Here is a 24,025-nt window from a genome sequence, read left to right on the forward strand (position 1 = left end):
TGTTTGGTAGGTGACCAAAGACTTTTGTGGCAGCATAATTTACCCCTTTCTGTGCCAAAGTCAGATTTAACCCTGCATAGCAGGTGAATATGGATTGGGGCTAAGAAATGAAAGAGGAAGCCGCCTGGTAGAATTTTGCACAGAGCACAACTTAATCATAGCTAACACATGGTTTAAGACTCATGACAGAAGGTTGTATACATGGAAGAACCCTGGAGATACTAAAAGGTATCAGATAGATTATATAATGGTAAGACAGAGATTTAGGAACCAGATTTTAAATTGTAAGACATTTCCAGAGGCAGATGTGGACTCTGATCACAATCTATTGGTTATGAACTGTAGATTAAAACTGAAGAAACTGCAAAAAGGTGGGTATTTAAGGAGATGGGACCTGGATAAACTGAAAGAACCAGAGGTTGTACAGAGTTTCAGGGAGAGCATAAGGGAACAATTGACAGGAATGGGGGAAAGAAATACAGTAGAAGAGGAATGGGTAGCTTTGAGGGATGAAGTAGTGAAGGCAGCAGAGGATCAAGTAGGTAAAAAGACGAGGGCTAGTAGAAATCCTTGGGTAACAGAAGAAATATTGAATTTAATTGATGAAAGGAGAAAATATAAAAATGCAGTAAATGAAGCAGGCAAAAAGGAATACAAACGTCTCAAAATTGAGATCGACAGGAAGTGCAAAATGACTAAGCAGGGATGGCTAGAGGACAAATGTAAGGATGTAGAGGCTTATCTCACTAGGGGTAAGATAGACACTGCCTACAGGAAACTAAGAGAGACCTTTGGAGATAAGAGAACCACTTGTATGAACATCAAGAGCTCAGATGGAAACCCAGTTCTAAGCAAAGAAGGGAAAGCAGAAAGGTGGAAGGAGTATATAGAGGGTCTATACAAGGGCAATGTACTTGAGGACAATATTATGGAAATGGAAGAGGATGTAGATGAAGATGAAATGGGAGATACGATACTGCGTGAAGAGTTTGACAGAGCACTGAAAGACCTGAGTCGAAACAAGGCCCCCGGAGTAGACAACATTCCATTGGAACTACTGACGGCCTCGGGAGAGCCAGTCCTGACAAAACTCTACCATCTGGTGAGCAAGATGTAGGAAACAGTTGAAATACCCTCAGACTTCAAGAAGAATATAATAATTCCAATCCCAAAGAAAGCAGGTGTTGACAGATGTGAAAATTACCGAACAATCAGTTTAATAAGCCACAGCTGCAAAATACTAACACGAATTCTTTACAGACGAATGGAAAAACTAGTAGAAGCCGACCTCGGGGAAGATCAGTTTGGATTTCGTAGAAATACTGGAACACGTGAGGCAATACTGACCTTACGACTTATCTTAGAAGAAAGATTAAGGAAAGGCAAACCTACGTTTCTAGCATTTGTAGACTTAGAGAAAGCTTTTGACAATGTTGACTGGAATACTCTCTTTCAAATTCTGAAGGTGGCAGGGGTAAAATACAGGGAGCGAAAGGTTATTTACAATTTGTACAGAAAGCAGATGGCAGTTATAAGAGTCGAGGGACATGAAAGGGAAGCAGCGGTTGGGAAGGGAGTAAGACAGGGTTGTAGCCTCTCCCCGATGTTATTCAATCTGTATATTGAGCAAGCAGTAAAGGAAACAAAAGAAAAATTCGGAGTAGGTATTAAAATCCATGGAGAAGAAATAAAAACTTTGAGGTTCACCGATGACATTGTAATTCTGTCAGAGACAGCAAAGGACTTGGAAGAGCACTTGAACGGAATGGATGGTATCTTGAAGGGAGGATATAAGATGAACATCAACAAAAGCAAAACGAGGATAATGGAATGTAGTCGAATTAAGTCGGGTGATGCTGAGGGAATTAGATTAGGAAATGAGACACTTAAAGTAGTAAAGGAGTTCTGCTATTTGGGGAGCAAAATAACTGATGATGGTCGAAGTAGAGAGGATATAAAATGTAGACTGGCAATGGCAAGGAAAGTGTTTCTGAAGAAGAGAAATTTGTTAACATCGAGTATAGATTTAAGTGTCAGGAGGTCATTTCTGAAAGTATTTGTATGGAGTGTAGCCATGTATGGAAGTGAAACATGGACGGTAAATAGTTTGGACAAGAAGAGAATAGAAGCTTTCAAAATGTGGTGCTACAGAAGAATGCTGAAGATTAGATGGGTAGATCACATAACTAATGAGGAAGTATTGAATAGGATTGGGGAGAAGAGAAGTTTGTGGCACAACTTGACCAGAAGAAGGGATCGGTTGGTAGGACATGTTCTGAGGCATCAGGGGATCACCAGTTTAGTATTGGAGGGCAGCGTGGAGGGTAAAAATCGTAGGGGGAGACCAAGAGATGAATACACTAAGCAGATTCTGAAGGATGTAGGTTGCAGTAGGTACTGTGAGATGAAGAAGCTTGCAGAGGATAGAGTAGCATGGAGAGCTGCATCAAACCAGTCTCAGGACTGAAGACCATAACAACAACAACAGTGAAGGTCACCCTTTCTCCTGGTGTTATAGCTATGCACACTGCTATTACTTTTGAACTGGGTTGGATTAGTAACAACAAATTTCATAAGTGAATATATATACTGTGAGGATCCCTAGATCTTTAAAGAGATGTCTGCAGGATGGCCGTGGGTGGGCTCCAACAATTATTCTGATTACACGTTTTTGAGCAATGAGTACTTTTCTACTCAACGATGAATTACCCAAGAATATAATGCCGTATGAAAGCAGTGAATGAAAGTAGGCATAGTAAGCTAATTTACTGAGATTCTTATCACCAAAATTTGCACTAACCCTAATAGCATACGTAGCTGAACTCAGACGTTTCAGCAGACCATCAATGTGTTGCTTCCAGTTTAACCTCTCATGAATGGACACACCTAAAAATTTTAGCTACAGACTTCTGTTCAAAGTCTATATTTATTACTGGAGTTGTGCCAATTACTGTACAGAACTGTATATACTGTGTTTTATCAAAATTTAAAGAGAGTCCGTTTGCTGAGAACCACTTAATAATTTTGTGAAAAACATCATTTACAATTACATCACTTAGTTCTTGGTTTTTAGATGTTATTGCTATACTTGTATCATCAGCAAAAAGAACTAACTTTGCATCTTCATCAATGTGGAATGGTAAGTCATTAATGTATATCAAGAACAGTAAAGGACCTGAGACCGAACCCTGTGGGACCCCGTACTTGATAGCCCCCCAATTTGAGGAATCAGCTGTTGTTTTAACATTACATGAACCACTTATTTCAACTTTCTGCATACTTCCAGTTAAGTATGAATTAAACCATTTGTGCACTGCCCCACTCCCCTGACCTGTGGTTGTGGCTCTGAAAGCTTGCATAACTATAACCGTCTTTTATGTGTGTGTTTTCCTGCTATGCTGACACTTGGTATGTGTGTGTGTGTGTATATATTTTCTGCAGTTTATTTTTGTGTATTTGCATACATCTGTGTAACTCTAATCAGTCGTGAACACTAAATCCTTCTGTTCATGCTTGTTTTAAACTGACATGTTTTGTATCAAATAAAATGGTCTTAGGACAAGTAAAGTGAACAAATGTCACAAGCTGGTGTGTTCTTTGTTACACAAACATATCCATATTAGCTTCTGAGGACTGGTGCCAGTTTGTCACTGTGCCACACATGTCAACTGAAGGCTGTCCTTTCACATCATGTTATTTGGAAGACAAATATTGAAACTTCCTGGCAGATTAAAACTGTGTGCGGGACCCGGACCCGAACTCGGGACCTTTACCTTTCGCAGGCAAGTGATCCACTGTCTGAGCAGCTTTAATGCCGCCAGTACCTCATCTCCTACCTTCCAAACTTCGCAGAAGCTCTCCTGCAGACCTTGCAGAACTGGCACTCCTGGAAGAAAGGATATTGCAGAGACGTGTCTCATTCCGAAGACAAATATTGTCTGGTGTTGCTCGAAGTATCGGCTAGTTGTAATATTATGAACATCTGATTTATGCTGAAATGTACTTCTTGCATGTATTTCCTGACAATGTGTAAAAAGCTTTAGCTGGTGTTTCCATTGTTATTGTTGTGGTCTTCAGTCCTGAGACTGGTTTGATGCAGCTCTCCATGTTACTCTATTCTGCACAAGCTTCTTCATCTCCCAGTACCTACTGCAGCCTACATCCTTCTGAAACTGCTTAGTGTATTCATCTCTTGGTCTCCCTCTACGATTTTTACCATCCACGCTGCCCTCCAATACTAAATTGGTGATCCCTCGATGTCTCAGAACATGTCCTACCAACCGATCCCTTCTTCTAGTCAAGTTGTGCCACAAACTCCTCTTCTCCCCAATTCTATTCAGTACCTCCTCATTAGTTATGCGATCTACCCATCTAATCTTCAGCATTCTTCTGTAGCACCACATTTCAAAAGCTTCTATTCTCTTCTTGTCTAAACTATTTATCGTCCATATTTCACTTCCATACATGGCTACACTCCATACAAATACTTTCAGAAACGACTTCCTGACACTTAAATCTATACTCGATGTTAACAAATTTCTCTTCTTCAGAAACGCTTTCCTTGCCATTGCCAGTCTACATTTTATATCCTCTCTACTTCGAGCATCATCAGTTACTTTGCTCCCCAAATAGCAAAACGCCTTTACTACTTTAAGTGTCTCATTTCCTAATCTAATTCCCTCAGTATCACCTGACTTAATTCGACTACATTCCATTATCCTCGTTTTGCTTTTGTTGATGTTCATCTTATAACCTCCTATCAAGACACCGTCCATTCAGTTCAAGTGCTCTTCCAAGTCCTTTGCTGTCTCTGACAGAATTACAATGTCATCGGCAAACCTCAAAGTTTTTATTTCTTCTCCATGGATTTTAATACCTACTCCGAATTTTTCTTTTGTTTCCTTTACTGCTTGCTCAATATACAGATTGAATAACATCGGGGAGAGGCTACAACCCTGTCTCACTCCCTTCCCAACCACTGCTTCCCTTTCGTGCCCCTCGACTCTTACAACTGCCATCTGGTTTCTGTACAAATTGTAAATAGCCTTTCGCTCCCTGTATTTTACCCCTGCCACCTTCAGAATTTGAAAGAGAGTATTCCAGTCAACATTGTCAAAAGCTTTCTCTAAGTCTACAAATGCTAGAAACATAGGTTTACCTTTCCTTAATCTAGATTCTAAGGTAAGTCGTAAGGCCAGTATTGCCTCACGTGTTCCAATATTTCTACGGAATCCAAACTGATCTTCCCCAAGGTCAGCTTTACTAGTTTTTCCATTCGTCTGTAAAGAATTCACGTTAGTATTTTGCAGCTGTGACTTATTAAACTGATAGTTCAGTAATTTTCACATTTGTCAACACCTGCTTTCTTTGGGATTGGAATTATTATATTTTTCTTGAAGTCTGAGGGTATTTCGCCTGTTTCATATATCTTGTTCACCAGATGGTAGAGTTTTGTCAGGACTGGCTCTCCCAAGGCTGTCAGTAGTTCTAATGGAATGTTGTCTACTCCGGGGGCCTTGTTTCTACTCAGGTCTTTCAGTGCTCTGTCAAACTCTTCACGCAGTGTCGTATCTCCCATTTCATCTTCATCTACATTCTCTTCCATTTCCATAATATTGTCCTCAAGTACATCACCCTTGTATAGACCCTCTATATACTCCTTCCACCTTTCTGTTTTCCCTTCTTTCCTTAGAACTGGGTTTCCATCTGAGTTCTTGATATTCATACAAGTGGTTCTCTTTTCTCCAAAGGTCTCTTTAATTTTCCTGTAGGCAGTATCTATCTTACCCCTAGTGAGATAAGCCTCTACATCCTTACATTGGTGTTTCCATAAGAATTCAAATAACCAAAGCAGATTTTTTTTTTTTTTTTTAAATTAACATTAGGGTATAAAGAAGTCAGCATGTCTCTTACACTCTTATTTTGTCTTCCAAACATTATCTCAGGTTTGTTGTATTCAGCCTGTATTGGTACACTGGAGGAAAGTTCCTTCAGATTTCATGATACTAGAAAATTCAGAAGTGAAAGAGGAGGGAGGCAAGAAGATTCCATATCACAAAAACTATTTTCAGGAAACTGGAGGAAGTTTTCAGACTCTTAAAATGGTAGAAAACAGTGTGAATGTGTACTAACGAAACATACACTGAATAACCGAAACATTGTGTCCACCTGCTTAGTACTGTGACGGTTCACCTAAACATAAAACAAAGTGATTCGACAAGTCCTCAGTAGGTTTCGGGACCTATGTGGCACCAAGTATGCACAACTTGTGAAATTATGAGCCAGTAGTTTGTGGGCACTGAGCCGGTACCGGATAGTATCCCAGCACTATTCTGTCGGGTTAAGATCAGACATATTTGGAGGCCGAGACATCGATGTGGGTTCACTGTCACGGTCCTCGAACCACTGTAGCACACTTCTAGCCTCGTGACACGGACATTTATCTTGCTGGAAGATGCCACTGTCACTGGGGAATGTCCCACACGTCCAAGTGTGAAGGGATTTAGGTGGTCTGCAATAATGTTTACTTAGTCCACAGCTGCCATCGTGCTATTGGTTACTACAGCAGATCCTGTGGAAAACCAGGTCAGCATCCCTCGAGACATAATACTGCCCCCAGTGGCCTGTGTCCACAGTGCAACGCAAGTTTCAAGCAGGTGTTGGGCTGGATGCCAGTGTACCCAGACATGACCGTTGACCTGGTTTAACAAGAAACGTGATACATCTGACCGGGCAACATATTTACATCGATCCGTGGCCCAATTTTAATGATATCGTACTCACTGCAATTGTAAGGTGACAATCGTGGGATAGAAATGCAGCTGCGATCACTTAATAGTGAAAAGGCGTCGGGACCAGATGAGGTACCTATAAGGTTCTAAGAAGATAACGTGAAAGAACTTGCTCCCCTTCTAGCAGCAGTTTATTGTTGATTGCTAAAGCAACAAAAGATACCTATCGCAGGTCATTCCCCATTTCAAGAAGGGCCATAGGACCGACCTAGGTCGTTGACGTTAAACTGTTTTAGAATTATGGAAAATGTTTTATGTTCAACATGTTTTATGTTCAAGAATTATCACATTTTTGGAGAGCAAAAATCTCCTATAAAACCAACACAAATTCCACAGACGGATATCTTATGGAACTCAGCTCGATCTGTTCCTCCTGGAGATCCACAGCACTGTAGACAACAGCATTCAGTTTGATGCCGAGTTCCACTACTTTAGGAAGGTATTTGACACCGCCGTGCACTGCCTTTCACTGAAAAAAATATCAGTTTACCAAGTATCAGACCAGATTTGCAACAGGATTCAAGTCTTTCTTGCAGACAGAACTCAACACATTGCTCTTAGCAGAAAAAAAAAAAAAAATTGACACATGTAAAGGTAATTTCTGGAGTAAATGTGAAATGTGTTTTATTCATCACATAATGTACACAATTTCAGAACATATGTCTGATGTACGGGAGACATGTCAAGGTTACAATTTGCTTATTTAAAATTTTGTCACACTTACAATAATACTTTGTGGAGAATTTACTCTTCAGTGAAGAAGAACTCCAGAATTTCCTCTCCAACCTCAACTCCTTTGGTTCCATCAGATTCACCTGGTCCTACTCCAAATCCCATGCCACTTTCCTTGACGTTGACCTCCATCTGTCCAATGGCCAGCTTCACACATCCGTCCACATCAAACCCACTAACAAGCAACAGTACCTCCATTATGACAGCTGCCACCCATTCCACATCAAACGGTCCCTTCCCTACAGCCTAGGCCTTCGTGGCAAACGAATCTGCTCCAGTCCTGAATCCCTGAACCATTACACCAACAACCTCAAAACAGCTTTCGCATCCCGCAACTACCCTCGCGACCTGGTACAGAAGCCACTTCCTCATCCCCTCAAACCCAGAACCTCCCACAGAAGAACCCCAAAAGTGCCCCACTTGTGACAGGATACTTTCCGGGACTGGATCAGACTCTGAATGTGGCTCTCCAGCAGGGATACGACATCCTCAAATCCTGCCCTGAAATGAGATCCATCCTTCACGAAATCCTCCCCACTCCACCGAGAGTGTCTTTCCGCCGTCCACCTAACCTTCGTAACCTCTTAGTTCATCCCTATGAAATCCCCAAACCACCTTCCCTACCCTCTGGCTACTACCCTTGTAACCGCCCCCGGTGTAAAACCTGTCCCATGCACCCTCCCACCACCACCTACTCCAGTCCTGTAACCCGGAAGGTGTACACGATCAAAGGCAGAGCCACGTGTGAAAGCACCCACGCAATTTACCAACTGACCTGCCTACACTGTGAAGCGTTCTATGTGGGAATGACGGGCAACAAACTGTCCATTCGCATGAATGGACACAGGCAGACAGTGTTTGTTGGTAATGAGGATCACCATGTGGGCTAAACATGCCTCGGTGCACGGCCAGCACATCTTGGCACAATGTTACACCGTCCGGGTTATCTGGATACTTCCCACTGACACCAACCTGTCAGAACTCCGGAGATGGGAACTTGCCCTTCAATATATACTCTCGTCCTGTTACCCACCAGGCCTCAGCCTCCACTAATTTCAAGTTACTGCCCCTCGTACATCAATTCTCACTCGACAACATCTTTGCCTCTGTACTTCCGCCTCGACTGACATCTCTGCCCAAACTCTTTGCCTTCACAAATGTCTGCTTGTGTCTGTGTATGTGCGGATGGATATGTGTGTGTGTGCGAGTGTATACCTGTCCTTTTTTCCCCCTAAGGTAAGTCTTTCCGCTCCCGGGATTGGAATGACTCCTTACCCTCTCCCTTAAACCCACATCCTTTTGTCTTTCCCTCTCCTTCCCTCTTTCTTGATGAAGCAACCGTGGGTTGCAAAAGCTTGAATTTTGTGTGTGTGTTTTTGTGTGTGTGTGTGTGTTTTTTTTTTGTGTCTGTCTACCAGTGCTTTCTCGTTTGGTAAGTCACAGCATCTTTTTTTAATATATTTTTCCCATGTGGAATGTTTCTTTCTATTATATTCATACATTGTATAACAGTTTGAAAAAAATCCACAAATTTTTTCTAAAGAGCACTTTACAGGCTATTCGAAGACTTGACACCTGGCTTTTTATTGTATCATTTTCTTTAGTGGCCTGTATTAATAATCTTATGTATTGAATTGAGGCACATTATCAAGATGTGAGTTTTAGTACAGATTGTGATGTGTCTGTGGTCACAGAACTACTTATCATTCATTGTTAAAATAGGTTACAAACTATAAGGTATTCATTTGTGACAAAAGTACAGAACTTTATACTTCCTTCCTTTTCTTGGCATTTCTGGTATTACTGGTGACACTGTATCACATTTGAGGAAGAAGGCAATTAAGAACAAGGTTCACAGTGAAAGAACTATATATTTTTATTTAGAGGTTTGTCAAATATCATTGTTATTTAATGCCAGAATATCATCTCCAGTTATGTCTGTGCTTTTATAATTGGTTCGTATATTCTTATACATGATTCTCATAAATTTCAGGTAAATACACGTCACTGTGTGATGTATGGAGTTATGGCATTCTCATTTGGGAAATATTTTCTCGTGGAGGAGTGCCGTACAATGGTATGAGTAATTCACAGGCACGTGAGAAAATTGACAATGGTGAGTGAAGTGACAAATAAATGTTTTTTTTATTTTTTATTTTTTTATTTACACATCTAATTCTGTAAGACCAAATTGAGGAGCAAATCTCTGAGGTCAAAATGTGAAACTTCCTGGCAGATTAAAACTGTGTGCCTGACCGAAACTCAAACGCGGGACCTTCGCCTTTCGCGGGCAAGTGCTCTACCGACTGAGCTACCCGAGCACGACTCACGGCCGGTCCTCACAGCTTTACTTCTGTCAGTATCTCATCTAATGGAATGTGTCAGTACATGAAATTACAACATAAAAGTAGTAACAGATAAAATAAAATTCTTACAAACCCAAAAAACGTAAAGCCATCATTTTAAGTAAATGTAAGCACCAATATAACAAGGAATCAGCTTAATTTTTCAAGGAACTCCTCAACAGAAAAGGAGTGATCCATGAGGAAACTCTTCAGTTTAGATTTGAAAGCACGTGGATTACTGCTAAGATTTTTGAATTGTTGTGGTAGCGTATTGAAATTGGATGCAGCAATATACTGCACATATTTCTGCACAAGAGTTAAGGAAGCAATCCAAATGCAGATTGGATTTCTGCCTAGTATTAACTGAGTAAAAGCTGCTAATTCTTAGGAATAAGCTGATATTGTTAATAAGAAATGACAGTAAAGAATATATATATTGATTGGCCAATGTCAGAATACCCCAGACTAGTGAGTAAGGGGGCAACAAGAGGTTTGTGAACTTTCACCACTTATTGCCTGAACTACCTGTTTCTGAGCCAAAAATATCCTTTGAGAATGGAAAGAGTTACCCCAAAATATAATACCGTGTACCATAAGTGAATCAAAATAAACAAGGTAGACTAATTTTCATGTCAAATGATCACTTACTTCAGATACCGTTCGAGTAGTAAAAATGGCAGCATTAAGTCTTTGAACAAGATTCTGAATGTGGGCTTTCCACAACAGTTTACTGTCTATCTGAACACCTAGAAATTTGAACTGTTCAGTTTCATTAATCATATCTCCATTCTGTGAAAGTAAAACGTCTTGTTTTGTCAAAGTGTGTGTTAGAAACTGTAAAAACTGAGTCTTACTGTGATTTAGTGTTAGTTTATTTTCTACAAACCATGAAGTCATGTCATGAACTGCACTATTTGAAACATAGCCAATGTTGGATACAACATCCTTTACTACCAAGCTAGTGTCATCAGCAAACAGAAATATTTTAAAATTTCCTTTAATACTAGAGGGTATACCATTTATATAAATAAAGAACACGGGTGGCCCCAATGCTGATCCCTGGGGCACCTCCTAGTTGCCCGTGCCCCACTCAGACCCCACATCACAGCCATTCTCAACACTGTGAATAATGACCTTTTGCTGTCTGTTGTTAAAGTAAGAGGTGAACCAATTGTGAGCTATTCCTTGTATTCCATAATCTAGAATTATTGATCACTGCTAACTATCCTCTTTCAAGATGGGCTACAGCTACTTTAGCAATTTATTACTTTGCTGAAAATTGTTCTAAGTTGTTGCTGTTGTTGTTGTGGTCTTCAGTCCTGAGACTGGTTTGATGTAGCTCTCCATGCTACTCTATCCTGTGCAAGCTTCTTCATCTCCCAGTACCTACTGCAACCTACATCAGTTCCCTCAGCATCACTCGACTTAATTCGACTACATTCCATTAGCCTCGTTTCGCTTTTGTTGATGTTCATCTTATATCCTCCCTTCAAGATACCATCCATTCCGTTCAAGTGCTCTTCCAAGTTCTTTGCTGTCTCTGACAGAATTACAATGTCATCGGCAAACCTCAAAGTTTTTATTTCTTCTCCATGGATTTTAATACCTACTCCGAATTTTTCTTTTGTTTCCTTTACTGCTTGCTCAATATACAGATTGAATAACATCGGGGAGAGGCTACAACCCTGTCTCACTCCCTTCCCAACCACTGCTTCCCTTTCGTGCCCCTCGACTCTTACAACTGCCATCTGGTTTCTGTACAAATTGTAAATAGCCTTTCGCTCCCTGTATTTTACCCTTGCCACCTTCAGAATTTACAAGAGAGTATTCCAGTCAACATTGTCTAAAGCTTTCTCTAAGTATACAAATGCTAGAAACGTAGGTTTGCTTTTCCTTAATCTAGCTTCTAAGATAAATCGTAGGGTCAGTATTGCCTCACGTGTTCCAATATTTCTACGGAATCCAAACTGATCTTCCCCTAGGTCGGCTTCTACTAGTTTTTTCATTCGTCTGTAAAGAATTCGCGTTAGTATTTTGCAGCCGTGACTTATTAAACTGATAGTTCAGTAATTTTCACACCTGTCAACACCTGCTTTCTTTGGGATTGGAATTATTATATTCTTCTTGAAGTCTGAGGGTATTTCACCTGTCTCGTACATCTTGCTCACCAGATGGTAGAGTTTTGTCATGACTGGCTCTCCCAAGGCCGTCAGTAGTTCTAATGGAATGTTGTCTACTCCCGGGGCCTTGTTTCGACTTAGGTCTTTCAGTGCTCTGTCAAACTCTTCACGCAGTATCATATCTCCCATTGTAGTTATATTTCCAGTTATTTAATTGTGTTTGTCACCTTATATTACTGTTATTTTCATTTCTCTGCAATACATTCTGCAGACGATTTTCAATGTTTATTACTCTCTCGAGGGATACAGGCATTTTCCAGATTCATTGTATTTCTCGTGCTAGTTCTTTCCCCAGATATGAAATCAATTCACGTATTCAGCAGCCATACGATATATTACAATTGGTAAAAGAGAGGGAAGAGCGCCGTCTGGCAAGTGTGCGAGGACCACAGCAGGAGGTGGCGGGGCGAGGAAGAGTGGGAGGGAGGCAGGGGGTGAAAAATGAAAGAATCAGAGAGGGGGGAAGACTGATGGGGGCGTCGGCAGAGAGCCAGGGGACACGAACTGGGAGGGAGCGATAGGACAAAGGAGGCAGGATGTGGGGCCAGTGGCTACGGTAGGTCGATGCAGTGGAGTACGTGTTTCAGGTTAACTGCTATCTGCACAGTTCGGAAAAGCTTACGGTGGAGGAAAGGATCCGGGCAGCCCGGGTCACGGAGCAGCCGTCGAAATCGAACGTCTCGTGTTCGGCTGCACGGTGTACCGCAGGGTGGTTTGCCGTGTCGGTGGCCAGAGTTTGGCGGTGGCCGTCAATTCTGGGGAACAGGTGGTACGTAGTCGTGACGGTATAAAAAGCTGTGCGATGATTGCAGCATGTCATTCTCAATGGGGAGAAGTCTTCTGAAGTAAGAGTGATTTCAGGTATGACGCAGGGGAGTGTCGTAGGACCGTTGCTATTCACAATATACGTAAATGACCTTGTGGATAACATCGGAAGTTCACTGAGGCTTTTTGCGGATGATGCTGTGGTATATCACGAGGTTGTAACAATGGAAAATTGTATTGAAATGCATGAGCATCTGCAGCGAATTGACGCACGGTGCAGGGAATGGCAATTGAATCTCAATGTAGACAAGTGTAATGTGCTGCGAATACATAGAAAGATAGATCCCTTATCATTTAGCTACAAAATAGCAGGTCAGCAACTGGAAGCAGTTAATTCCATAAATTATCTGGGAGTATGCATTAGGAGTGATTTAAAATGGAATGATGATATAAAGTTGATCGTCGGTAAAGCAGATGCCAGACTGAGATTCATTGCAAGAGTCCTAAGGAAATGCAATCCGAAAACAAAGGAATTAGGTTACAGTACGTTTGTTCGCCCGCTGTTTGAATACTGCTCAGCAGTGTGGGATCTGTACCAGATAGGGTCGATAGAAGACATAGAGAAGATCCAACGGAGAACAGCGCACTTCGTTACAGGATCATTTAATAATCGCGAAAGCGTTATGGAGATGATAGATAAACTGCAGTGGAAGACTCTGCAGGAGAGACGCTCAGTAGCTCGGTACGGGCTTTTGTCGAAGTTTCGAGAACATACCTTCACCGAGGAGTCGAGCAGTATATTGCTCCCTCCTACGTATATCCCGCGAAGAGACCGTGAGGATAAAATCAGAGAGGTTAGAGCCCACACAGAGGTGTACCGACAACCCTTCTTTCCACGAACAATACGAGACTGGAATAGAAGGGAGAACAGATAGAGGTACTCGAGGTACCCTCTCCCACACAACGTCAGGTGGCTTGCAGAGTGTGGATGTAGATGTAGATCTAGATGTAGAGACGGTGTACGACATTGCCGGTTTCGTAAGTGGTCCGGCCTCTGACGGCAGAGGACCAGTGTGCGACAGGGCTGTAATAGGAACTGCCAGGCGGACGGCTCGGGCAGGTCTCACACTCGAGTCTTCCTCGGGGACACGGTCCCCGTGGCGAGGGGCCGGGGTCGGGAACTGTGTAGGGACGGACCGGGATACTGTGGAGGTCGCGTGGGCGATGGAACACTGCTTTAGGAGGGGTGGAAAGAATCTCGAGTAGGGTGTGTCTCGTTTCCGGGCACGACGGTAGATAAACGCAGCCCCGGTGGAGCTCCACAGCTTTCTAGTCCGTCCCTACGCCCCTCCTCGTCCCGGCACCTCCCACCGGCTTCCCGTCCCTGCGGAAGACCCGGGTGCAACACCTGTCCGATCCGTCCGACCGGCACGTTCCGTTCCGGTCCCATCGTAAGCGTACCCTGTCTCGTCAGAAGTCCGGTCGCGTGGGAAAGCGGTAGCGCCGTTCCCTGCACACTCTGCCAGACCTGTACCCTGCTACCCCTCCCCCTTCCTCGCTTCACTCGCAACGGCTACTTTTCTTCGACACGACAGTTGCAATTTTCCCAGAGTGGCCAGAGCGAGCAGTGTGTGAGGTGGGCCCACTTGTGTGAATGTGTGTGAGTTTTTCTTTCTTTTGAAGAAGGCTTTGGCCGAAACCCGATGTGTAACAGTCTTTTCATCATTCTCGTCTGCAAATTGATGTGTCGTCGTTATTGTAGCAATCTGTCCATTTAACTCTTTCACTGCGCATTTACTCTCAGCGGCTCCTGCCCTGTGCGTGTTATTTTCACCCGGTGTGTATATTTATGACTGTAGCAGTCTACCGTTATTGTTGAGATAAAAATGAGACGCAAAAGCCAGTATTGTTGGTGTAAATCGTTTCCTTTTTTAAATCTTTGTTCAGAAAGTCTTATTTTGTTTGAAAAAGGTACTTTATTAGGAGAAAAATGGAAACATAATACATTTGTAATACTTCAAAGTGTGCTATCTCTCGAAACAAAAATTCAAACGTAAAGGAATATTACATTTTAGACAAATGTATCTTGTGTCAATTCGTTTATCATGTTTTGCACATACCTTCTCTGGGCGGCCTTCTTCTTTAAAGCTCCTGGGATTAGCGAGATAAATTGGTGCTCGGTTAGGCTTAAGGGATTGTCACCATCAGCCGATCTCCTTCCACGATGTCCCTCTGTTTGTGGTTGATGGTGAATCTCTAGGATCTCTTTGATAAGTTTCTGTTGAAAATCAGATACTGAAATATTTCATCCTGTTTGAGTTTTATATAATGCACTTTGCATTGAGCAGAGACATATCCACCTAATGAAAAAAAAACTTTTTTATATCATTTTACAGTTTTTCGTACACATTCTACTGAACTTAGCATCTTGTCACTCCTGTTGACGGCCCCCATATTTTCAGTGTAGCTTACGATGCAAGCTGGTTTTGTTTTTGGTTCATTCGTGGTTCTGTCAGTTTTGTCAGTCGCTGTAATTTCATTTGTACAAGGAGTTAAAAGCATCCTCACTTCCCGCTTGTCCTGCCACTTCAGAGCAAGAAGTTTTTCTGTTGACATAAACTCGATCTCACCTTTTCTAAGTTTTTTTGATAAAGCAGGCATGCCTTTGCTGTTTGTTCTCACAATTCCACAGGCATTACTCACTATGTCATCCAAATAAGAAAATAGCATTGGGCTAGTGTACCAATTGTCAACATATAATGTGTGACCTTTACCAAGGTAACATTCAAGTAAAGTGAGAACAATGCTTCCAGGTATTCCAACATTTACACTAAAGTCAGTTTCTTTTTTTACGTCTGTTGCTGAAATATAACCAGTTTCACATTCACATAACACAAAAAATTTTACACCAAATCTTCATCGTTTGGAAGGAATGTACTACTTGAAGAAGACACGACCTTTGAAGAGAAGTAAACTTCTGTCAATGCAAAAATTTTTAAAAGGATAGAAAGCACCTGGAAACACTTTTCTTAAGTGATCCTCAATTCGATTTAATTCCAAATTTTGTCATCTCCAGGGTCCTTACTGTTATCAGCAAAATGTAACATTCTAAGTAACAGAAGATATCTATCTCTTGGCATGAATTGCACAAACACTGGAGTAGACAGTAACTGATCAATGGTCCAATAACTGTTTATTTCATTTTTTCTCACTCGAGCCATCAGAAAATTTACAGCAAGGAAATAGTAAACTTCACCATTGTTTGTGTTTTTCAAACGTTGCAGTCTTGATTTTTCACTGGCATCATTGCAAAGGTGTTCATAATATAAATTACATTGTCAGCTATGTAGCTCACAATTTCTTGGCTAAAAAAAACTTGGAAGCAGTCGTATATAGTACATAAATCATCTAAATTGACGATTTTGCAACCGGGACCACTGTTATCGAAATTATACACTTTAGAGTCCAAATCAGAGCCTTTCCATCTAAAATCAACTGTTTTGTGTCTCTTAGGAGATTTTTCAGGCATACACTCAGGCTCTTCTTCGGAATCGGAGAAAGAATCGACGATAACATCAAAATCTGGATCTGCATTTACTGGTTCAACGTTTGTTGGTTCACAAATATTTTTTATATTTGCGGTGACAGATTTATCAAAAAGCTCGTCGTCGTCATTATCTGTCCACCCATAATCAGCTGGATTGGGCACGATGATGTCCTCGTCGTCACTTTGGTTTAGAATACTCAACAGCTCATCGTCTGTAAACGGACTGTAACATCGGGTCATTTTATTCGTTAACGCGGAAACGGCCGCACACAAACTAGGTAATATAGCGATACGAATGAACTCAGCAGAAAGAGAATTCAGCATTCGATAGTCGTTCAGGTATTTCCTAGTATTCCAACAATTAAACTGCATACTTGCGCAACAATTACCTCCGACTCGCTGGCCAGATTGTCGGCTTTATACGTAACTTTACGACTGTAGCAGGGAACCGCTGTAAGTATTTTTTATAGCAAATAGTATATATACGTCTGGAGCACTGAAACGATTAGCGTATATTTACGTCTGGAGCAGTGAAAGGGTTAATAATTGTTGTTAGTAATTACCACTATACGCATATATTGTCTTTGAAAAGTACTGTTGTACACGAGTACATATGAAGCTAACAATAGCATATAAAGAGCAATTCCAAAGCATAGCTGATTTCTACAAAGTAGGTACTTTCTTTCCAATTTTCTCTATTATATTTAGATGGCAGAAGCATGAGTAACATTAAATTAGAGTGATAGTTTATTTTCCCTTTCATTTTTTTAATATACAGGGTGTAAATTTTAAGTTGACAAACCAGAATAACTCAAAAAATATGCTTCACACGAAAAAATGTGTAGAATCCAAAGTTGATGAATCCAAAGTTGATTATTTTCGAGGGGAACACCTGCCGGTGCTAAAATTAGCCCATCACCACAACCCCCTGCGGACGATGTGGGAGGCAACTTTAAAATTTCAAATGGGAACCCCCATTTTTTATTTCAGAATCAGATTATACATAAAAAACTACGTACATTTTGTCTTAAACATTTGTTTTGATTCTTGGTAGTTGGCGCTGTAATTCAAGAAAATGAGTGTTCTCATTTTTGTGTGGAAAATGGCTACGGATAAATAAAAAATACTTATTTACTTTGTAAATTTTGATTTGCTAAAACTTTCCCTCTCTCCCCATGGGTTGGGGTTTGAGAGAGAGGAATTAGAATTTTACAAATATTGACCAAAATATTAATTTATTCTGCAGATTCAGATAAGTTTTGTTTGTTCCGTGGTCACGAGGCCACACAACTTTTAATTATCAACCAAATCATCTGACTAGCTAACTAACTACCCAAACATCCTACTTACTAATGAGTGAACTCATGAACTCACAAAGTAAAAGACTGAGGAAAAGACTAACTAAAGATGAACGTATTTGGGTCAACATTTGTAAAACTCTTTATTCCTCTCTCTCAAACCCCACCCTATGGGGGGAGAGAGGGAAAGTTTTAGTTTTAGCGAATCAAAATTTACGAAGTAAATAAGTAATTTTTATTTATCTGTAACCATTTTTGGTGCAAAAATGAGAACCCAGATTTTCTTGAATTACAGTGCCAACTACCAAGAATCAAAACAAATGTTTAAGACAAAATGTACATAGTTTTTTATGTAGAATCTGATTCTGCAATAAAAATAAGGGTTCCCATTTGAAATTTTGAAGTTGCCTCCCGCCCCACACACAGGGGGCTGGGGTGGCAGGCTAATTTTAGCACCAGCAGATGTCCCCCTCAAAAATGATCAACTTCGGATTCTACACATTTTTTCATGTGAAGCTTATTTTTTGAGTCATTCTGGTTTGTCAACTTAAACATTACACCCCGTATACCTCGATTTATTCTGGCTCGTGCTGAAATCTACAGAACTTGTTAAATGAATGAATGAACAAACTTATACTGAACATTTATGGATGTTATGAGGTAATCACTAATTTATTATTTAAGTTAATGCAAACAGATACAACAAAAGAAATGACAGTAAAATAAAATCCTGTGTAGTTGTGGCAGACGGGATGGAAACTGTGTGTGTTGCGGGGGTGGGGGTGGGGGGAGTGCACATATGCACAGCTCGGGAGGGGGAGGGACGGTCGTGGTAGGATGAGCGACATCGAGCATTGTGGTGGGAGCAGGGTGTGAATTATTGTTGGAATGTACTGTGGTATCTGGTGCACTGATGAAAACTAAGTCAGGAAGTATTGTCTTTTCAACGGACTGATAACTGCCACGGTGAAGAATTACTTGCCCTACAAAGTTTACGATATCAAAACTTAAACTCGAAGCTTCTCTCTTAATAGCAGCTGTTTTCTCGTGACACTAAACTATCACTTGCGACATCCTCTACAGGATACCGGATGCCGAAGCCCGACGGGACGCCGGACGAGATGTACCGCCTGATGCTGAGCTGCTGGGAGTACAAGCCCGAGAAGCGGCCGCACTTCGACCACATCCTGACGGTCGTCGAGGCTCTGCACGGCGCTGCGAGGTAGAGCGTGGCCCGACTGTCACTACGGTGCCGAAAGCTGTGACCGTCATTACGTAGTCGCCGGAGTGAATTCGAGGAGAGCGGTCGCAGCGGTATACTAGTCCGACCCGAGTGCCTCCGAACAGCTGGTAGAACACACCACTCTGTACTTGTCAGGTGCTAGTCATTAAGTCTGGCTGAGATAATTGTGTCAACACAGTATTATTGTGCCAAGTTTCTCATTTATTTCAGAGACCTATGTAGCCAATCTTTGTGTAGCTATTAACAAGTGTAAAATAGTATAAAGCAGCTAGTGAACAAAATTTCTTACCTGCTGGATATTCATTGTGCTATGTGTACAGAAATGTTAATACTTTAAAAGTTAGTGGACTTGCTCAACATCCTATTCTTTTATACTGAAATTATTTTACATTACAAATGTTTAATCAGCCAGACAAATTAGAGCCAAGAGACTGTTACTAAAGAATCTCAGGAGATTTGAAATGTTGAGGCAGCTAATGCTACAGTCACTGTTCAGCTTCTGTGTCATCATCTTTCACATTTCTGGAAACTAGAGCTACTGTTATGGCCGTCTGTCCCAAAATGTCTTTTGTCTTATTGTTAACATTAATTGTGTGTAAAATAAAATGTTAGCATGTTAATATTGTAATTCAATAAAGAATAACAATAAACCGTACGTTTCGATACAGTTCGTGTAAAGCTCGAACCCCACCGACAATAAACGTGGAAAATTTTTCTGAACATTACATTTGAAATATAATAGTTTGTAATACTCTTGACAAACCGTATTTTACGTATAAAAATTTATACATTTTCAATAACATAAATTCCAGAACTGAAATTCTGTAATTCCTCTCCCCTACTGTAGATGCTCCCCACACGTATACCGATCATCCAGTATTGGGAAGTTGGATGCCTGGCAAACCTTTTCAGCAGCTTTTGTACTGCTGCTGCTACCTCTTCCACTGCACTGAAATCTGTCCCCAATGCCCTTTTGCCTGCTCTTTATTTTCACTTTCTGGTATTGACAAGAACCGTATAACATAAGTGAGCCCGTGCTGCCGACCTCAGCTTCTCGATTTCGTACGTTTGTGTACAGTCGTATTTGCAACTTCCTAAGTGCGCACATTCTGACAGGATCTCTAACCCATTCTTATAGCATTTTGATGCTCGCTTCATCTTTTCTTCTCGTTATTTTCTTCATTGCATGTTTCTGACTTCCTGCACCGGGTTGTGATTCAGGACCTTGTTCACTGTCTGCCTCTCCACACTGCTCTCCTTTAATGGGAGTTAGAATGCCCTATCCTGACGATGTTAAATTTAGTGACTCGGCTTCCCTGTATTTCAGGAACCACTGTAGCCATTGAAACTGTATGTCCAGAGTCAACTGAACTACAATACTTGCATTTAGGCCGCTGATTTTGGAAATAGAATTTTTTAATTACACAGTTAAAATTTTGAGTACTTTTATTGTACGTTATCCTAAATAATTTTAATTATACATAACATACATTTTAGTTCAAATTAATGATATGGATATAATAGAGGGAAATATTCCATGTGGTAAAAATATATCTAAAAACAAAGATGATGTGACTTACCAAACGAAAACACTGGCAGGTCAATAGACACACAAACAAACACAAACATACACACGAAATTCAAGCTTTTGCAACCAATGGTTGCTTCATCAGGAAAGAGGGAAGGAGAGGGAAAGACGAAAGGATGTGGGTTTTAAGGGAGAGGGTAAGGAGTCGTTCCAATTCCATGAGCGGAAAGACCTACCTTAGGGGGGAAAAAAGGACAGGTATACACTCGCACACACACCCATATCCAACCGCACATACACAGACACAAGCAGACATTTGTAAAGGCAAAGAGTTTGGGCAGAGATGTCAGTCGAGGCAGAAGTACAGAGGCAAAGATGTTGTTGAATGACAGGTGAGGTATGAGTGGTGGCAACTTGAAATTAGCGGAGGTTGAGGCCTGGCGGGTAACGAGAAGAGAGGATATACTGAAGGGCAAGTTCCCATCTCCGGAGTTCTGACAGGTTGGTGTTAGTGGGAAGTATCTAGATAACCCAGACGATGTAACACTGTGCCAAGATGTGCTGGCCGTGCACCGATGCATGTTTAGCCATAGGGTGATCCTCATTACCGACAAACACTGTCTGCCTGTGTCCGTTCATGCGAATGGACAGTTTGTTGCCGGTCATTCCCACATAGAACGCTTCACAGTGTAGGCAGGTCAGTTGGTAAATCGCGTGGGTGCTTTCACACGTGGCTCTCCCTTTGATCGTGTACACCTTCCGGGTTACAGGACTGGAGTAGGTGGTGGTGGGAAGGTGCAGGGGACAGGTTTTACACCGGGGGCGGTTACAAGGGTAGGAGCCACAGGGTAGGGAAGGTGGTTTGGGGATTTCATAGGGATGAACTAAAAGGTTATGAAGATTAGGTGGACAGTGGAAAGACACTCTTGGTGGAGTCGGGAGGATTGAAATGAGATCCATCCTTCATGAAATCCTCCCCACTCCACCAAGAGTGTCTTTCCGCCGTCCACCTAACCTTCATAACCTCTTAGTTCATCCCTATGAAATCCCCAAACCACCTTCCCTACCCTCTGGCTCCTACCCTTGTAACCGCCCCCGGTGCAAAACCTGTCCCGTGCACCCTCCCACCACCACCTACTCCAGTCCTGTAACCCGGAAGGTGTACACGATCAAAGGCAGAGCCATGTGTGAAAGCACCCACGTGATTTACCAACTGACATGCCTACGCTGTGAAGCTTTCTATGTGGGAATGACCGGCAACAAACTGTCCATTCGCATGAACGGACACAGGCAGACAGTGTTTGTCGGTAATGAGGATCACCCTATGGCTAAACATGCCTCGGTGCACGGCCAGCACATCTTGGCACAGTGTTACATCGTCTGGGTTATCTAGATACTTCCCACTAACACCAACCTGTCAGAACTCCGGAGATGGGAACTTGCCCTTCAGTATATCCTCTCTTCTCGTTACCCGCCAGGCCTCAACCTCCGCTAATTTCAAGTTGCCACCACTCATACCTCACCTGTCATTCAACAACATCTTTGCCTCTGTACTTCTGCCTCGACTGACATCTCTGCCCAAACTCTTTGCCTTTACAAATGTCTGCTTGTGTCTGTGTGTGTGCGGTTGGATATGGGTGTGTGTGCGAGTGTATACCTGTCCTTTTTTCCCCCCTAAGGTAGGTCTTTCCGCTCGTGGAATTGGAACGACTCCTTACCCTCTCCCTTGAAACCCACATCCTTTCGTCTTTCCCTCTCCTTCCCTCTTTCCTGATGAAGCAACCATTGGTTGCAAAAGCTTGAATTTCGTGTGTATGTTTGTGTTTGTTTGTGTGTCTATTGACCTGCCAGTGTTTTCGTTTGGTAAGTCACATCATCTTTGTTTTTAGATATACATTTTAGTTCAGTAGGCTCAGGATATGTACGTTATTACTCCCTGAAAATTTGAATACTCTACTGGAAGTGGTTTCTGAGATTTAGGGAATAATGCAATATAAAATGTATATTTTCCAGAATGGCTTCTAAAGTTTCAAAAGACTGTAACTCACTTAATATATGCTTATTTTTTTTATTTTTAGTCTCTCAGAAGCACCCTGCACCGTACTGTATATCATCCTTGTGATCTTTTTCCAAGTTTTTTCTTCTTTCTGGTCTCTGTAGTGGTCAACCGTGCTGCATACTCTGCTTTATTAATGCACACCTTGTCCATCCGTTCAAGTTCTCTGATGCAGTTTGCTCCAGGAATAATTCCCTTATGCTGTAGCACTTTCACCCTACCAATGTTGCCATCATTAAAAGCAATAACAGTATTACTAACCCCTCCCCCCCCCCTCCCCAACTTTAGTGTCTTCATTCCAACAAAAGTAGTTTTTGGTAGGTGGGTCCATGTAAGATTATTGAATGACTCATTGGGATTTTGAGTCTGACCATGCAGACACTTCTTCAGTGATTTAGGATTTGCCAGGTCTCTGTAAATAGGTTTTATGATATCTATGATCCCACTAGGATGGAATGTTTATGGCTGTATGAACAGTTTGGGTACTGGGCATTGCGGTAATTGCACCATGAATCGGGACCAGGAGGGCAAAGGTGGTGTACTGGTTTTTCATTAGTTGACAGTATGTGGAAGAAGGTAACCCATACTGCCTGCTTCATTTTCAACAAATCCCCAGTGTTAATGGCCATCCCATAATACTGGTGTAGTTCATCAATCATTTTATCTGTCAGCCTGCCTCTTATGGTTTTACCATCAGAAAGTTTCTCGTCTCTCAGACTTTGTTTCAACTTCCTCAGCCTGGTGTCCATCCTCTTCTGGACATGATCAACACATTCCAGTTTTGTGACAATCTTCTCACCATAAGGCTGAGTGGCTACTACACTGTTATATGCTTTTGAGTCTCCATCACCTAAGAACTTAGTGTAATACACTCCCCTTTTGTTCACAGATTGACTAAAAATTTCAATACCTGCAAAGGCCTCCATACCACCACTTGTTCCTTCATAATTTCTGTCACAGAAATGCCCTTCTTCACTCCCTGATTTACTCTTATAACAATGTTTGGTTAAAATCTGAAATCTATTACCTTTCCAGCCGCTTGTCTGGTACAGTGTCAAAAGCCTTCTGGAAATACAGAAATAGAGCACCAATTTAAAATTCTAAATAGATTTACACATCCTAACAAGGGTGTTAGACGAATGTGTGTGTTGCAAAATATGTGAAGAGCCAGTTTCCATGAAGACAGTGTGGTAGCAAATGGACTATCCAGGAAACTTATCATTAATTGTGTCAGTTGTAAATATACTCATTCATTTTGGAATTCTGATAAGTGTAAAGATAATTATTTTGAAGTAAATATTAGGTGGTTGTATGGATTGAGAGCTATTGGCAAAGGACACACTGCAGCAGAAACAACGTGTGCCGTGATGAATATGCCACACCCACCTTGTAAAATCGACAAGTATGCAGGATTTATTGGAGCCGCTGTGGAATCTGTTGCATGTCAGTCAATGAAGGGTGCTGCAAATGAAGCTGTTGAAATAAATGTTGGTACAACTGACATATCAGCAGCTTTTGATTGCCCTTGTCAGCAGTGCTA

General features: G+C 41.6%; 1 protein-coding gene across 1 annotated transcript in view; it reads left to right on the top strand.

The window, feature by feature from the left end:
- LOC126109821 (tyrosine-protein kinase Fer) overlaps positions 1-19,556 on the top strand; it is a 611,311-nt gene extending 591,755 nt beyond the window's left edge. Inside the window, exons 14-15 of the mRNA XM_049914879.1 lie at positions 9,517-9,639; positions 18,742-19,556. Of these exons, the coding sequence (XP_049770836.1) occupies positions 9,517-9,639; positions 18,742-18,884 (266 nt within the window). The 3' untranslated portion in view covers positions 18,885-19,556. The remainder of the gene's footprint in view (positions 1-9,516; positions 9,640-18,741) is intronic.
- Positions 19,557-24,025: the final 4,469 nt, after the last annotated feature.

Source organism: Schistocerca cancellata, chromosome 12 (genome assembly GCF_023864275.1).
Source record: "Schistocerca cancellata isolate TAMUIC-IGC-003103 chromosome 12, iqSchCanc2.1, whole genome shotgun sequence".
Taxonomy (NCBI): Eukaryota; Metazoa; Arthropoda; class Insecta; order Orthoptera; family Acrididae; genus Schistocerca; species Schistocerca cancellata.